Raw genomic sequence first — 18,321 nt, forward strand, 5'->3', positions numbered from 1 at the left:
GAGTCATGATTAAGTATTTAGTGCCAAAGTGATTGCTCTATTTTAATAAGCAATGACTTCCTGATTCCCACTGATAGTACATATTTTTGCAGGTTATATGTGTGTCTACTGATTGACCAAGTAAATTGGTGGGAGGGATCTGAAATGCATGGCTAATACTGTGCTTTCAGTTCCTACCTGACCTGTGAGAATTCCAAGTGGCACCACCCCCTTTTCCCCACGCAGGTCAAGGAGATCGTGGCGCAGCACACAAAAGAGTGGTCAGACATGATCAACACTCACAGTGCAGAGGAGCAGGAGATCCGGGATCTGCACCTCAGCCAGCAGTGTGAGCTACTCAGAAAGCTCCTGATCAACGCCCACGAGCAGCAGACCCTGCAGTTGAAACTGTCTCATGACAGGTGGGAGAGTTAGCTCCAGAAGACACTCCCAATTTTTACAAAAGACTAGTTTTGTGGTGTGTGTGTGTGTGTGTGTGTGTGTGTGTGTGTGTGTGTCTATGCACCTGTCAAGGTAGTAAGGAAAATCAACTTGACATACAACATTGAGCTTTTACATATATCTTATTGTACGGTTGACGTGAGCAAGAGGAACTATGAGAAATGGCCTCTGCCATCAAAGGGCTTCCAAGCGTTGGCAAGATCTCACACTCCCATGACAAATTAAGTCACGTTACAAGTAGCATATGATACATACTAAAACGTGTCACAGGCTCTACCGCCTCCAAGTGGTCCCAGATGCTTCATAGAATGATAAGGCTGGAGGTGGCCTTTGAAAAATGATCTGGAGCCTCTTAGAAGAGAAGACATAGAAGGAGATAAAGACCAAGCAGTTGAGCTCCTAGAGGATTGGTTCTGATCACTCAGAGGTACCTGAGGAAAGACCCTTGTTTCCACTGTCTGGACTTCTATGAATTCTAGAAAAGCAGGCCTGATCAAGAAATAGCAAAAAGTATCTGTTTATTTTGGTCTCATCCCATTTCAGCAAATTGCATACTGAAGATGATGAGCTGGACTTTTTCCCAGGGCAGAAGAGTGTCTAGGTCAGTTATGTCTTTTTATCACAGCTTTGTTGCAGCTCGCCTGCGCCTTCCTTAGTGCCAACTGTATGCCACAGTTATGGTCTGTTGATACACACAAAAAAGTAGAAAACAGAAGCATTTTACAAACAAATCAAAAAGAAACTTTTAAAATCTAACTGCATGAATTATCTAGGCACATTCTCAGATTTCCAACTTTATTTTGGAGTGATATACAGCCATAAGAACATGAAGTATTTTTGCCATAGTTTCTGATTCTCACATGAATCAACTAAATGAGGTATACTATGCTGAGTTTCCTGTGGGCTAAGTTTCCAGACCCTGTCCATTTTCAAGTATTCTATTTATTTGTATAGGATTAAAAGTTGTCTTTTTTTCCCTTAGAAATGCTCTTGATTTAGTACACAGAAAGGTCTGTTCATTATCCTCCCTTTGACCATTGCTACAATACCAGATTTTAGGTTTCCACCCTTATTCAAAGATACTTCAAAGAATAAGGTACTCTATTCTAATTTTTTTTCTTTTGAAGTTGAATATAGGGAAAAAATTAGCCCACAACAGCAGGCATTGTCTAAAAAAAAAGTAAATGAATTCTTGCATGACACAGGAAGTCATTTGAAGGAACCATAACCTTAATACTAATTTACCTTAAAAAATAGATTGATGACAGGGGTATTTTTCAAAAAAACAGCAGCATCAAAGCTTTTTCTCAAGCATCCTGTAGTTGTGTTTCTTTGCCACCATCACAGCTGTCGCTCTCGGTTAAAAAATCTTGCCTTCTTAACATTCAGCAGCATTATTTGGTTATAGATAGGTGCTTGTTGAGTGAAAGAAGAGATGATCAATTTAATAACAAGTTATGAAAAATTTTGAGAGCCATTTTCTTGGGCCCAGGAGTTTCTATACATATTCCAGCCCCTGTGGCCCTAAGGTCTCTTACTGAAGAACCCTCTGTTTCAGCTTTGTCCATCCCTTTCCCTGAACTACAAACTCTACTTAAACAACCTCACTCCTTGGTCCCTCATTTCCAGGCAGTGCTTCAAGGAGATTGCCACAGGTTCCAGGGAAGATTCTTTGTTAATAATATTCATTTTAGTATTCTAAATTGTATGCTTTTAATGAACTCTTCAATAATATAAAGATATGAGTTTTTGTGGTACACACACGCATTCACACACACAGTGATCAGTCACCTGTAAACATCCTTTTTCCCCCCTATTTCCTATGCTTATTTGAAACCATTTCATCCCCTTCCTTCCCTTGGGCTGTCAGAAAACAGGATGGTCACTTGTGAGTGTTAGAACATCCTTTCTCTTCCAAGCCATCTGATCCCAAAAAACATGGGGCAAAGCTGGAATATCCTTGTATTTTACTGACCATAAGTGGTTGTCCTTGTGCGTTCTTTGATTACTCTCATGCTGTATTCACTATTTACTTTTTTTTTAATTGTATATAGGTTGGTAAACATGATTGCCTGAGATATTTGTATATAATTTAGGATTTGTAGCTTTTATTATTCAGAATTCTTATGGCATGTTAATGACAGTGTCCTACTCTGGGCAGCTGAATACGATCATTGTGTGGTTAGGGTTAGCTTAGACACACATAATGTCGCTTCTTCCCAGCCCACCACTGTTACTTCACAGTGACCCACTGCCCCCAGGAGAAGCATCCTCGTGGATCGGGGCTCCTGCCCTCCTTTCCACAGAGTACAAAACAACTTGATGAGCCCAATAGTGAAATAAAAACTGAACCTAGTCCCGTTGTTACATGTGGAATGTGTTTTCTGTTTACGTTTTCATTTTTTTTATTAGAGTTAAATATCCATAACATGAAATTTACAATTTAACCATTTTTAAAATGTGTGGCATGAAGTATATTCACACAGTTGTGCAACCATCACCACCATCCATCTCCAGAACATTTTCATCTTCCCCAGCTGAAGCTCTATACCCACTAAACACTAGCTCTCCACTCCCCGATTTATTTTTCTTCTTTCCAGTTTTATTGAGATGTAATTGACATACAGCACTGTATGGTTTCAGGTGTACAGCATAGTGCTTTGGCTTTACATACATCATGAAACGATTACCACAGAAAGTTAGTGAACATTCATCATCTCATATAGATATAAAAGAAAAGAAAAAGAAAAAAATGTTTTCCTTGTGATGGGAACTCTTAGGGATTACTCTCTGAACAACTTTCATATATAACGTACAGCAGTGTTCATTATATTTATCATGTTGTACGTTATATCCCTAGGACTTATTAATCTCATAACTGGAAGTTGTTACCTTTTAACCACCTTCCTCCAATTCCCCCTCCTCCCACCCCTGCCTCTGGTAACCAGAAATCTGATCTCTTTTTCTAGGAGTTTGGTTAGGTTTGTTTTTCGTTTTTTGTTTTTTGAAGTATAATTGATCTACAGCACTATGTTAGTTCCTATGTTAGTACACAACATAGTGATTCAATATTTCTATACATTACAAAATGATCACCACCTGTTTGTTTATTTTTAATACATAGGGAAAGCAAGGAAATGCGAGCGCACCAGGCTAAGATTTCTATGGAAAATAGCAAAGCCATCAGCCAAGATAAATCTATCAAGAATAAAGCAGAACGGGAAAGGTGAGTCAGAACGCTCACTGCCGGAATATAACATTGACTTGAAGACACAGACTCGACAATATTTCTGTGTGTATACACACACTCACATTTGAGATATAAACAAACTTGTGAGTTCCGGTTGAGAATCCTGCTATTATAACTGCTAGAAGATGTATTATTATTGCTGTAAAACATCTTCTGATTGTTTACTACCACTAGTAAAACAGATTTACATTCAATATATGTGTGCTAATTTACAAACAAAATTATATAAAATATGGCAAGATATCCTTCCCACATCCCATTGGGTCATCCTGTAAGCATCTCATCTGCTCAGGTGTTAAGCCCATTCTGAATGGACTTAAAGTCTATATAACAGCATGTAGGATGGTCTTCTTCCCTTGACTGGCCTCGTGCTGTCCTTGACACCAGGCGCCATCTCAAACCACCACCACCCCACACATAGGTTTTCTGGTTCATCCTTGTCTTAGAATGGGTTTCTAGAAACAAAGACAGGAATTTGTGTGCATATGATTTACTGAGGAAAGGATCTTCAGCTAAGGGGAGAGGAGGAAGCAGGAGTGGGCCAGGGCAGGGGCTAAGTAAGGATATGGTCTCGGCTAGAGTTCCTCTTCAGCCTGATCCCAAGCTCTAGATTGTAAACTCTACCATGATCTGTCCCTTTGAACCACAGGTGTCTGGCTTTTGTACTTCTATGTTAATCAGTCATTGGCCACATAGAGTTGGAGGAGGGTTTGCGTGACCTCCAGAAAAGATCCCAGGTGCAAGCCTTTTAGCCAAAGCTGGTAAAGGGGATCTGAGAGGACATCAGTAGTCATAGTACCCAAGAGAGGGAGTTAGCAGCACTTGGTTCCCAGTGGTCCCAAAAAGCATCTTCACCTGTGATGCTCATGGCTGCCCCGAAAGCCTCTAAGAACACAGATGCTGGTTGCTCCAGAACTGAGAGCTAGGTTCACACAGCAGTGGTCAAGCACAGCAGGATTGCGTCTCTTGGAGAAATAGACTTGGATAGAATGTGGCTGCCGGCTGAGTTCACCACCCACACAAAGGCTGTGTTTTATGCTCAACAAAATTCAGAGCAAAGTGAAGATTACCTTTGGGGGTTAAAACGTGAGCATGAAGTTTAGGGCTTTACGTCATTCAGCTGTTGACCATAGGCTGAGCTGTTAGGAAACTTTGCAGCTCCAAGCAAAGTACCCCTGTTTCAATTCCACTGTCTACACGGTCTTTTGTGGACGCTTAGTTGATACCTGATGTTTCCTCCTTGTCTTGAACACAGCAGTAACTGCTGTCCAACTACTTCAATATGGTTGATTTTTAAAACGCATCTCATTTATTAACCATAATTAAACTTAAACTTGAAATAGGACAAAATATAAAGCATAATACCATCCAGTGCATTTTTATGCTGAAGTTTTGTTGGATTAAATATGATTTGGAATTAACTGGCCAGCAATAGGATTTGGAATTCCACAGTAATTCGACCTGGAAATGAATTGCCTTTTCAACACTTTGGCCAAGAAATTTCCCAGTAAACATGGAGTGTCATTTGTGGCTCTCTAGGGAGATTGTTACTCAATTTAATCAATGCTCATTTACACCATCATGTTGGGGTAGTTATCTGGTTCTTGTTTATTTTAACAAAGTGCCACCCTGTGGATGTTATTCTCAGACAAGGAACTTTGCTTAATGGCCTTGTGTACATGGAAATGACATTGTCCACTTTAGCTGAAAAACACAAAATATTCATGCCATGATAAAACCTCGTTAAACTGTTTTAGACTGTCCAAACTGAAATATGGAATTCAACATGATAAATGTGCTAATTATTAAATAGCTCTTTATCATACTTTTTCAATTATGTTGCAAAATGGACTTTAACCCAGTTGAGATCAAGTTATCTTAAATTATGAGTTACTGATAACTTAACCAGGAAAGTTTTTTATTTAATTTCCTTATTTTGACTTATTATACTTATTTATTATAACTCAGTATCCAGTGGTTAGGTGACTCTCAAACATCTACAAATGGCTGGTCTCTTAAAAAATAATTTCTCTATGCCAAATGGTTACCTTTTTAAACACATGCTGTGTGTATCCACCTTATCAAACTACTGAGAAATAAAATTAAAAATTTATAATCAGAGACCTAAGAAAGATATGCAGAAGCTGAAAAATACTTCTATTCTTGGGTCAAAGAAGACATTTCAACATAAATGACATGATATTTATAACTGAATGACAACATAAACTCTGTTGATCAATGTGTCAGAGTTAGCTAAAGCACACAGGAAGAGAAATAATCAGCAAAATAAAGAGGCAACCTACCAAATGAGTGAAAATATTTGCAAACATATATCAGGTAAGGGATTAGTATCCAAAATATATAAGCAAATCAACAAATCAATGGCAAAAAACAAATAATCTGATTTTTAAAGTGGGCAGGGGACCGAATAGACATATTTCTAAAGAAGACATGCAAATAGCCAACAGTATATGAAAAGATGCTCAACACTATGAATCATCAGGGGATGCAAATCAAAACCACAATAAGATATCACCTCACATCTGTTAGAATGGCAGTTATCAAAAAGACAAGAGATAATAAGTGTTGGAAAGGATGTGGAGAAAAGGGAACCCTTGTGTACTCTTGGTGGGATTGTAAATTGGTGGTGCAGCCACTATGGAGAACAGTATGGAGGAGGTTCCTCAAAAAATTAAAAATAGAACTACCATATGATCCAGCAATTCCATTTCTGGGTATATATCTGAAGGAAATGAAAACACTATCTAGAAGAGATGCCTACGTCCCCATGTTCATCACAATATTATTCGCAATAGCCAAGACATGGAAACAACCTAAGTGTCTATGAACAGATGAATGGTTAAAGAAAATTTGAGATGTCTATTCAATGAAATATTATTTAGCCATAAAAAGAAGGAAATCCTGCCATTTGGGACAACATGGATGAACTTTGAGAACATTATCCTAAGTGAACTAAATCGGACAGAGAAAAATACTATATATTTGTGGAGTCTATAAAAAAGCCAAATTCATAGAAACAGGGTGGCATGGTGATTACCAGGGGGTGACAGTAGGGGAGTCAATGAGGAGACATTGATTAAAAGATACAAACTTGCAAATATAGGTTTAATAAGTTTTAGGCATCTAATTTCAGCATGGTGAATGTAGCTCACACTGTATATTACTTGAAAGTTGCTAAGAGAGTAGATCTTTTTTTAACATCTTTATTGGAGTATAATTGCTTTACATTGTTGTGTTAGTTGCTGCTGTATAACAAAGTGAATTAGCTATATGTATACATATATCCCCTCCCTCTTGCGTCTCCCTCCCACCCTCCCTATCCCACCCCTCTAGGTGGTCACAAAGCACCGAGCTGATCTCCCTGTCCTATGCGGCTGCTTCCCACTAGCTATCTATTTTACAGTTGGTAGTGTATATATGTCAGTGCTACTCTCTCACTTCGTCCCAGCTTACCCTTCCCCCTCCCCATGTCCTCAACTCCATTCTCTATGTCTGTGTCTTTATTCCTTTCCTGCCACTAGATCTTAAAGTGATATTTACAGTGAAAATTATAGCCTAGATGCATATATTTTTTTAAAGAAATGAAAATTAATAAGAAAATGCTCAAAGAGGACATAAAATTAGAAAAATAAACTGAACCCAAAGATGTCAGATGAGAAGAAATAAAAATTTTAGAAGCAAAAAATATTAAAATAGAAAACAAAAAGCAATGGAAGTAAAAAAAGTGAAAAAAGCAAAAGCGAAAGCTTGTTATTTGAAAAAAAAAAAATCAGTGAACCTCCAGCAAGAATGATAAAGAAGAAAGAGATACCACAAATTAGTAGTATTGGGGATGAAAAGGGAAATAACTACAAATACAGTAAATACTTTTGAAAACAAAGACTACTATAAACAATACTACTAATGAATTTGAAAACCTAGATGGAATGGACAATTGCTTAGAAAAACTAAAATATCCAAAACTGACTGTAAAAGAAAGAGAAGACCTGAATAGACCTATAACTATTATAGAAATTCAATCAATTATACGTCTATTTAGTCATGACAAACACTCCACCTCACCAATAATCAGGGGAAATGTGAGTTAAAACAACAGCATGATGCCATTTCAAAAAACTAGCAATTGACAGAAAAGGAAATGTCTGATAGTAACAAGAGTAGGCAAAGATATGGAGAAAGGGTAACACCCAGACACCATAGGTGGGAGTGCAAACTGGGACAGGTACTTTGGAGTAAAGATGAAGTTGTTTACTCCCTACCAACCTGCAAGTCTAGGTTTACACGCTGGAGAAACCTTTGCTCATACGCACAAGAAGATATGTCCTACATTTCATTTATTTAGCCAATAGACAGTGTGCCAAGCATTTCAGGACCCTATGTGCCAAACCATTGTGCATTGTTGGGAAATAACCTACTTTCTATTAATGGCAAAATGAAAATACTGTAATCTACTCAAAAACGGAAAAATCCATGCAGCAGATGAAAATAATGGAATCGTTTGAAACATAGCTATATTTCTTAATCATAAGGCTAAGTTTTAAGTTACAGAAAGAAACCCAGAATATGTTAGCATTTAGGTTAATTTGGAAACCATACAAAACAGTATATGTATAGTCCAGAAGCATCAGCATCACCTGGGAGCTTATTAGAAATGCAGAATCTCAGGTCCACCCCAGACCCACTGAATCACACCCTCTGGGGGTGGGTTCAGAAATCTGTGTTTTTGATAGTATCTCCATGTGATTTGTGTGCATGTGAAAGTTTGAGAAACATTTGTGTGTATTACATATGGATACATCCATATGTAATAAAAATATTAAAACATGGATAGGAAGGTCCACACCAAATTCAGAATAGTGGTTACCTCTGGAGAGAGAGAAAGGAGGGAAGTGGAGTGAGGAAGAATACAAAGGGGGGGGGGGTTATTTATATCTGCAATGCTTTATTTCCTTTAAAAATATGACACAAGCATGGTAAAACATAATTAATGTTGACTAATCTGAGTGATGGGTACACAGAATTTTTTTGTCTTTTTCTCTGTACATTGTACATTTCAAAATTCCTCAATAAAAATTAGGAAAAGGAAGTGATAATCCCATCCAAATAATTAAATGGAATATGACTCTTTCTTATTTAATATCATATCCAACTGACGTCATACCAACTGTTGTTTGTACCTGTTGCTTTTAGGCGGGTCAGGGAGTTAAACAGCAGCAACACTAAAAAGTTTCTGGAAGAAAGAAAGCGAGTAAGTATTTTATAATTTTCTTGACACTTTTCCTTTAAAAAAACTATAAACAGTAACTCATGCTTAGAAAGCAGACTACTAGCTAATTTGCTTAATTTGCTTTTTCTGTACGTCAAACATTCTAGCTTCTCTTCTCCGCTCCCTGAAAGCTAAATTAATCTCTCACTGAAATTTTTAAGGTAATTATTTGCTCCATTTTATACAGAAAATGAAGCCAGATTTTAATCGTGAACAAGTACTCTTGTTTTCTAAGATTTTGGCAGGAACTATCTTGCCAGTAAAAATTATGGGTTTAAACTCTCCCAGTTTTCAGGCTATTTTTCTTTCTTCTTTTTTATTTTTTTTTTATATCCGTCACTTAAGTTGCAAACTACCAACCTTCATCCATAAGTTTTAAGATTACAACCCAAAGTTGACCAGATGTTCTGTTTTGTTTTGTTTTGTTTTTTGCAGCTCGCAATGAAGCAGTCCAAAGAAATGGACCAGTTGAAAAAAGTCCAGCTTGAGCACCTCGAATTCCTAGAGAAACAGAACGAGCAGGTATTTCACCTAAAAAGCATAAAAAGTTGTAGGCAGCCAGCCAGCTTCGGGAGGCAAATGCCTTAGGTCAGAGTCACCCTTCTGCTAAAGCCCGTGGCCTGAGTAGTGGCACGGAAAGATGGCTAGAAAAATTTGGTGCCTACTGTACTTACCCCATTTCATCCACCAAGAACAGAAAGTATTCTTTTTTGAAGTGGGAGAGGAATGTGGCTGTGGGGAGAAAAGAATCAAAAGTCATGTTTTGATTAGATTATGGGGATTCTAAGAAGGACATTACTGAGAGGAGGAGAAAACAGGTTACAAATTGTTTCTTCATTTTCACTTAGAGTTTTATCACTTGTACCCTAGAGACAAGTGAGGTTGCATTTAAAAGCAAATGAGAGAGACCACCTACTTTCAACCTCAATCTAAAAGTGAAGTTATAGAACCTTATTAGGCCTTACAAGTGAAACTTAGAGGCATGAGCCACCATAACTCTACAAACCACTGGAAGTGAGTGGATACCATACTCTTGGTGCTAAACGCTAAATATACACAAGTAAAAATAAACACAAAAAATGTACACAAATAAAAAGAGTTATCCAAAATCCAGCTATTTAGTAGCTATCAGGCATATACCAACACCAGGATAAATGTGTGTTTACCTCGAGCAGTACATATAGATGGGCTATAGCCCATCGGCCATCCACACTCTCATTTCAATTTGATGGAAGTACCTCTAGCTTATGTGGCAAAATGACCCTCAGCAGCAGTTAAAATTTCAGTCTGTCTCAGTCCAAATACATCTCTTTAGCTGTAGCTGGTTTGGAAGTTTCTAGATAATTCACTTCAATATAGAAGCTTTAAAGAGGTTTTGCTGAAATACGTACTTGTACTACATTATTCTTTCCTATTTCTTTTCATATATAAAGTAATACTATTTAAGGTATATTTTTTAAGAGTAAATGGCTTCCACTGAAGAACACCTAACTGGAAATTACACTAAAAACTACCTTTGAGAAAGTAAAACAAAACCATAAAATCTTTTTTTTTTTTTTTGTATTGCAGTTGGGTAACAAATAAATCCAACTTCTGGTTTCAGATTCTTTACTTTTTGGTTGATAGAAGTTTTACTCATGGGCATACTTCTGAGTTATGTTTCCCATTTCCTTTCCAGCTAAATGCTTCTATTCATGAACAGTCCACAGATCCCTAAGGGGGACAATAAATGTTTATTGTCCCATGGGCCCAACTCATTTGACCAACTCATAGATACATCACCTTCTGGTACAAGTTACTAATGATTTTGCTCCTAAAGCATTTCTCAGAAAGTGCTGGGGTGGGGGGCGGGGGGGGGATGGGAGAATGAGTAGGGGTAGAGCCACCATCTCCAAAACAATAGAATCCACTTTAGTGAATCAGGACTGGGTGGGGATAAGGATGCCTTAGAAGAAGGCACAATGGAGGTAAGATGCAGTTATGTTTCAGTTAGCTAAATTAAGAAACTACTTAGAAATCATTGTGTTGCTTGGCAACAAGTTTGACTAAAGAATATAAATGTGCTAAGAATTACTCATCACTACAATAGTGGTGTATATCAGAGCTAGAGAGTATGGTTACCTAGTCTTTTCAGTTTGAGAGCTAAATTGCATAATTTAAAAATCACTTTGGGCTTTTATCCTAATACATGTGTAACTCAAATCACACCAGGGTTCTTGCACTGAAATACTGGATTAGTGACAACTGTACTGATTGGATCATATTGGGAGAATAGTGACCTTTTGTTTCAAAAATTCATATAATGCCTTTCAGTGGGTCACAGGTAATGTCTACCACCCATACCTGATACTTTGAGTCACAGAAGCTTAGGAAAAAACATGAGAAAGCTTGAGATTTGATGAAGATTTAATGAGATTCCATGAAAAGAAATTCAAGATATAGTGACACTTCCAGCAAATGTAGAATTAGGACTTGAATTTCTTTGTTAAGCTTTGCTTTACAAATATGGCCTATTCTATAACAAATTCAATCCCAGGTATTTCTGGTATACCTTTTTTTTTTTTTGGAATTTAAAGATCAGAGACCTCTCAATTCAGTTACTCGGTGTGTTTCAACACTGTCATAGACACAGGGCAAAAGACATAGTGACTCTGTTTCTTCCCTCATAATAGGCGAGGTCTGGAACCATTTGGAGAGCTCCCTTTATAACCAATATTTCATTGGCAGAAAACAGTTTCCTGTCTCCAGGCAATCCCAAACTTGTATAACAATCTCCCAAACTACTGTTAAACCCCAAGACTTTTTTCTGTTTCTAAGCCAAAAATAAATGAATTTTAACATTCTCCCATAATACCTCCCTTTAAGGTTTCTTACTTGCTTTCCTGTGACCCTAATCGCCTAAATTCTCCCAGTCACTCCCAAAGAAAAGCCTGGAATCGATCTACTTCATTAGCTAGACAGTGTTGAGGGCATTGGTAGAAACAACTCAAGTTTTAATATATTTGGGTCCTGACTCTGGATCCTAACTTCATATGGCCTTTTAAAGCCTCCTAATGGCCTTGTCTACTTGGTCAGCCAGTTATTCATTTAAAACTCCAAAGGGTTTTTGCTGCTGTTTCCCATCGACCTCCCAGCCACACAGGAGCTCATCCTTCTTGACACGCACCATTTCAAACCTGAAATGCTCCATTACTGTCACACCCAAGTTTTAAAAATTGATTTTTGCCATCAATCCTATCATTTAATAAAGAAAGGTGAGGGGGTCTCGCTCAAGGGAGGGTTCCCCACTCACTGCCCCACAAGAGAGGCGCAGTCTGGGCTAATAGGCATCGGTCGTTTGTTTTGTTCTTTTTTTTTCTGTTGAGATCAACTTGGGGGAAGTTTGTCACTGACGGTTGTATACATGTTTTAGTCTTAGCTTTTTGCTTTTCTGTATATGGTTTTGCATTCATTTTTCAAATTCACTTCAGTATTCATTTATTTTCTTTGTTTTGTATGTATGACTCAATTTTGACATTACTATTTTTGTACAAACAGCTTTTGAAATCCTGTCATGCAGTGTCCCAAACGCAAGGTAGGACTGAAAACTCTGATAAGCAAGACATTGCCTTCCTGCTCAACTACATCTGTATTCTTGGTGCTTTGATGATTCACATCTGCTCATGACTAGTTAAGATCACAAGGGTTTGATTTAAAAGTGTGACTATTTAATGCTTGGATTTCTGATGTAATATTCAAACCAAAATGGCCAACATCTTGAGAGAATTATTTCTGATGGAGTTTTAGTAGCCTTTCCAGTTGCAGACCTGGGGAACTCAAGTCATGCTAATGAAGATGTACCCAGGCATCAAAAACAGTGATGTATGGTTGTTGTTTGGACAGACCACAGCTAAGACTGGGTCACAGAGTCATGTCTTTCACAAACATTAATATGACTGCCATCAATTTTTAGAGCACCCTGGTAAAAGTTCATTGGTGGTTTTTAATGACAAAGAGTTATGGTTTGCGTGCAGAAACATTATACAATGTCATTATACAATGACTCTTGGCATGCTTTGTGTTAGATCCAATCTGCCAGGGACCTTAATCACCCCTTATAAGTGACCATATGATTTATTGTTCAAACAAGATAGTTTTGAAAGTGAAAGGGGAAGCTGTTCATAATAGCCAAGTCCATGGGCATAAATTGAAACCGTCCTTGACAAGTGGGCATGAATGGTCACCCTGCTCATATGAGAAGCTGGCTCTTGGAATCCTTTTTTAGTGTTAATATGATCCTTCTTTCTAAACAGTGTTCAATATTGTCTTTAAATGCTAGAGGGGGAGAGGCATAGGGAATCCTTTATTACTACTTAGTGAACATAAAAGTATTTAATTTCAAGTGCTGATAATGTTTCACTGTCATCTCTTATGAATATTGCTTGTGTCATAGTTTCATGTTTGTATATTTTTCTCCATTTCTTCATTTCTCTATTAGAGCATTATTATATCTCAGGCATAAAAAAATCTGGGGAGGGGGAACCGTCCATCCCAAATGTAAGCAGAAAGTTATCATCTTTAATGTTATTATATCCATCCTCACCAAAATGAAATTTAAAGCCACAATATAAAAATAACGATAAGGGCTTCCCTGGTGGCGCAGTGGTTGAGAGTCCGCCTGCCGATGCAGGGGACATGGGTTCGTGCCCCTGTCCGGGAAGATCCCACATGCTGCGGAGCAGCTAGGCCCGTGAGCCATGGCCGCTGAGCCTGCGCGTCCAGAGCCTGTGTTCTGCAACGGGAGAGGCCACAACAGTGAGAGGCCCGCGAACCGCAAAAACCAAAAAAACCCATAAAATAAACAAACAAACAAACAAAAATAATGATAAGAAGGAACTCACTCTATGGTCTGTGGGTTAAACTAATTTTGTAGCAGGACTTCATTTGGGACTTTTAGATGCTCATAGTATGATCTGCAGAGTTGACCAAATCCTCCCAATGACCTTCCATTTGGTTGGAATACCTAAGTAGACATGAATAGTAACATCAGAGCTCATGAGAGTCCTCCTCTTGAGTTATATCTTTCTATATCCATGTTTCCATTTTTAAATGCCCTTTATTTCAAAATGATGTGTCACTAAAAAGGGACAGGGTGCTTTATTGTTCCTCTGAAAGATCCATGTATTGGGTTGGAAGAAAGCATGCGGCTGGAAAGTAAAAGATAAAATGAACCAATTGATTTCCCCTATTTTGCCAGGCAATGATTTGTCATCAGAACTTGTCCCCATATGACGCCTTTCCACCCCTCAAATCAGCTGGTTGTCTTCTTGACAGCCTTAATTCATGAGATTGAGTTCACCGTGGCTTACTTCCTGGGGTAGACCATAAAAAATGAATGACTCCAGAGAAGTGAGAGCCTATGAGGATAGTTTTTGGACAATAGCATTCCAGGAACCCTACATATTCCTGTAACGTTCTGTTTGCAGCATACTCCAACCAAATCAATGTGATATGCTCCCACCTGAACTTCTGCATCAGTGAAATTCTTAGGCAACTACTTTAAATTGAATTTCAGGCTATTTGGGGAATAAATCATGCATAAGCAATGCATATTCTAAAAGTGATCAAATTATCTACACACAGTCAAGGCATGTCAATCTGTAGAAACTAAATCAAGCAGTTAGACACGACATAATCTATGAGTAACAGGCGTAGCCTCTTCTCAAGTTGTTTTCCTGGTACTGTGTGGACCAGTCCTTCTCAGACTTTAATGTGCATAAAAATTTCCTGGCGATCTTATTAAAATGCAGATTCTGGGTCAGTAGGTCTGGGGTGGAGTCCAAGATTCCGCATTTCTCACAAGATCCCAGGTGATGCTGATGATGCTGGTCCATGGACCACACTTTAAGTAGCCAGGACATAATGACAAGCATCAAATTTACGGGAGAAGAGAGGTTGGGTTTGCTCTATGGCTTCAGGAGAGGATTTCAACATGTAAGGTCACGTTTCTGATGTTACAGGCGAAGGAGATGCAGCAGATGGTGAAATTGGAAGCCGAGATGGACCGCAGACCAGCAACAGTTGTGTGAAACTCCAGGACGCAAACTGAAACCACAGAACCACTGCATCAAAAGAGCACTCCCAAAGTTCTGAACACAAATTCCGTGGAAGAAAGCTGATGTCTTTTGCGTTTCCTTTATGTATAGACAAGATGGCACCTGAAACCACAGAGAATTACGTACTTCTCTTAAATATTTTGAATACTGAATTTCCTTGGCCAACTAAAAGTAGCTACAAATCCCCCAAAATTACGATTCCAATAAGGCAGAGTTTACCCATTGATCATACCACTTAAACATGTTTGCTATAAAGTATCATCACAGATAAATGAGCTTGGTGTTAACAACTCTGCTTTGTGATGCATTAGGACATGTTTGAGCAACAGCAAAAATAGTGTATTAGCCATGTGATAGTAAGCGCATGCACTAGGGGGAAAAAAAACTCTGTCTACAAATTTATCAGCAGAAGTGGTGATCTGCTAGACAAATAATCTGGGGGAATTTTTCTACATCTAAGTTACCTCATCAGTAAGTGCCAAGTCTCCACCATGCCATAAGAAGCTAACTTCCTGTAACAGTTGTGGAAATTATTAGAACAATAGGAAAAAAAAAAAAAAGAACAGTGTCCCTGTGCCAAAACCCATCAGTGCTCAAAAGGAGAACTCTGTCAGGCACTTTTAAGAAAGTTGACATCTGACATTGCTTTCTAGGAATTGCTTCTGCCAATTCCAGATTATTACAGCTCACTCTTACACCATAAAGATTGTGAAGTGGTTATTGGCAAACGTTTGTAAATGTGACCATGTATAAAGTATTTATACTCCTAATTCTCACTGTCAGAGAGCAAAATCATCTAAGTATTGCCACATGACAAGATTAGTAAACAGGAATACTAGAACTATGTTTGCATGATACACAAGCACCAATTACGACTAATCCGTACACAGTTAACCTAATGCAAGTAAATACTGGTTAAGAAAATGTATGGCACAGAATATAATTTGACTCTCAAGACTTTTAGCATAATGAAGAAGTCTATATATATGTGTATATGAATTATGTGGGCATTCTTGATACTTCAAGTTCTAGTTTCAAAAAAAATACATAACTAATTTAATTTTACACAAAAATATTTATGCAGATTTTCAGAATTTCATATCAGGAAATAACCTTTTTATGTCTGTTAAATATCAAAACAATTTGCTACAGTGTTAATCTGCATGGTCTTTAAGCCTGCTGTAGTTGTGTTGCAGAGAGTGCATGAAGAAGTCCCCCCTGGGAATGGAGCCATGCCCCAAAGCCCAGAGGAGTGCATGGAAACTGTAATCTAGAGCTAATCAGATTACTGATTTTAGGGCACAAACCACCAACTGAATTGTTGTATATGCTTGTACAGATTGATTCTGTGTGTTCCTCTGAATAAGGCAGAGAAAATTATGTTACCATCAATATTGAAATTAAACTTCCAACTTCTCTAATAAAAAATGAAAACACATCTAACACCCGTCAGAGTATCTGCTCCCAAAGATGCTTTCCAGTGTACTTTTCCTGTTTCATAAAAGATCTCTTCATTGAAGGGGGCTTATGCATGACCCAACACATTTTGCTCCTGACACAAAACAGGCTGATTCTAGTTGACTCCCAATGTAAAGTACTTGTTTTTTTTTTCTTTTTCTCATATTTATCCTTTGAACTGGCTTCTGTGAAATTCTCTGGTTCCAAATTTCCTTATCTGTAAGACAGTGGAGTTAGACTATGTATCTTTCAACACTAACATCCCATGAAAAATGATGGCTATTAAAATGGTACCACATTTGGATGGCCAGTTTTCAGAGATTCCAAATGGCTCCCTCATCAAATCAAATAGCTTCTTCCCAGTGCTCACCATTCTGTAGCACTTGACTGAATCCATCACTCCCCTGCTCTTTGCTCTTCTTCTGAGAGAGAAGCAGAAAAAAGTAGGAGCAAACTCTTACTTTTCCCATTTTTCTGATTATTTCTTCTCTGGCTTTTCATCCTCTTACATTGCCATAAGTATTTCTGAGGTCCAGCTTAAATCCAGAGCCAGTTTTTTTCTTTAACCCAGATTACTTTCAGTGTTTGAGATATCTTACTCCCTGAAAGGATCCATTGTAATAGGATGAAAATGTACACACAGCTCAAATGTACAACAAAAAGATGTGTTTATTTTCAATTGTAAGTTCATATTGCACTCAAATCCTGCGTTCTTACTTATTATGAAGGAAAAAAAAATCCTGCCAATTATAGTTACTCAGCCTCTTCTAACTTAAAAATAAAAAAAACACCTATTTCAGAGGCATATTAAATTACTTCAAAGTCAAACCCCCAGTTAGAGTTCCCTCCCCCTTAAGGAGGTCTCCCTGCTTCTTTCCCCAGGTGGCCTCTTGGTGTGAAGAGAAGCCTGTGTGTCCTCCTGGCAATGGGGAGGAGCATCTGGTCTCCTCTGTGGAGTGGTCCTAACTGCCTGCAAGGTGGGCCCTTCCATCCCAGTGTCTCAAGGTTTCTGCTCAGAGGAGTTTTCACCCTACGCTCATTTTTTCCAACATTCTTCTGGGATACACAGAAACTTCTGGAGTTTGTTGGGAGTGGGAACCAGAGGTGCTAGCTCAGGTTCACCCATTTAAATACCTCCTTTGGCCATTTTTCAGCTTCTAACGCCGTGCTGTTCCAATACCACGGGGGTTTCTCCAGGAGGCTTGTAATTTTCTAGAGCTATGCCACAAGAAGCAAGAAGCAAGCCTATAGAGGTTCTACTACATCTTCCTTCTCCCACCTCCAGGACTTTTTGTCCCAATCTGGGGATCAAGGCACTTGACTCAATTCTTACCTTTCTCCCTCCTATCAGCCCTGAAAGGATATTCAGCCGCTCACGGATGATTGATTGGAATGCTCATACTGGACTGGACTTCTTCCCTAAGTAGGTTGTTCTTCCCCTTTTGGGGGGATAAAAGGCTTCATGGAAAAGAAAGCAGATTGACAAGATAGGGAAACCCATCGGGAAGTACCATATTTCATCAAATCCAAGACATCATTGATTAGAACATGCCCATTACTATTTTATATTCCACAAAGAATGAAAGCATGCTGCCAGTTAAACTATGACACACCATCCAGGGATTATAAGACACATCTCAATTTCAGGGATGTTAAAATGTAGAAAATATGTGAAGCTTGGAATCCATGAAATATATAGTATTTCAAAAAATACTATGCAAGCTACTCAAATCCCAAGTCTTAATGGGGGTGGGGGGGGACTTAGTTTTAAAGATAGAGCACAAGAGAAA

At 38.3% G+C, this 18,321-nt stretch overlaps 1 protein-coding gene across 10 annotated transcripts in view; it reads left to right on the plus strand.

The window, feature by feature from the left end:
* Positions 1-16,682, plus strand: part of PLCB4 (phospholipase C beta 4) — a 418,385-nt gene extending 401,703 nt beyond the window's left edge. For 9 of the 10 annotated variants that reach the window (XM_079944160.1, XM_079944161.1, XM_079944159.1 and 6 more), the window contains 6 exons: positions 226-401; positions 3,566-3,667; positions 8,903-8,960; positions 9,414-9,500; positions 12,516-12,552; positions 14,978-16,682. In XM_079944160.1, coding sequence (XP_079800286.1) covers positions 226-401; positions 3,566-3,667; positions 8,903-8,960; positions 9,414-9,500; positions 12,516-12,552; positions 14,978-15,066 — 549 coding nt within the window. In that variant the 3' untranslated portion in view covers positions 15,067-16,682. The remainder of the gene's footprint in view (positions 1-225; positions 402-3,565; positions 3,668-8,902; positions 8,961-9,413; positions 9,501-12,515; positions 12,553-14,977) is intronic. The other variant, XM_079944165.1, reaches the window with a different exon arrangement.
* Positions 16,683-18,321: the final 1,639 nt, after the last annotated feature.

The sequence above is a fragment of the Stenella coeruleoalba genome (assembly GCF_951394435.1).
Source record: "Stenella coeruleoalba genome assembly, chromosome: 15".
NCBI lineage: Eukaryota > Metazoa > Chordata > Mammalia > Artiodactyla > Delphinidae > Stenella > Stenella coeruleoalba.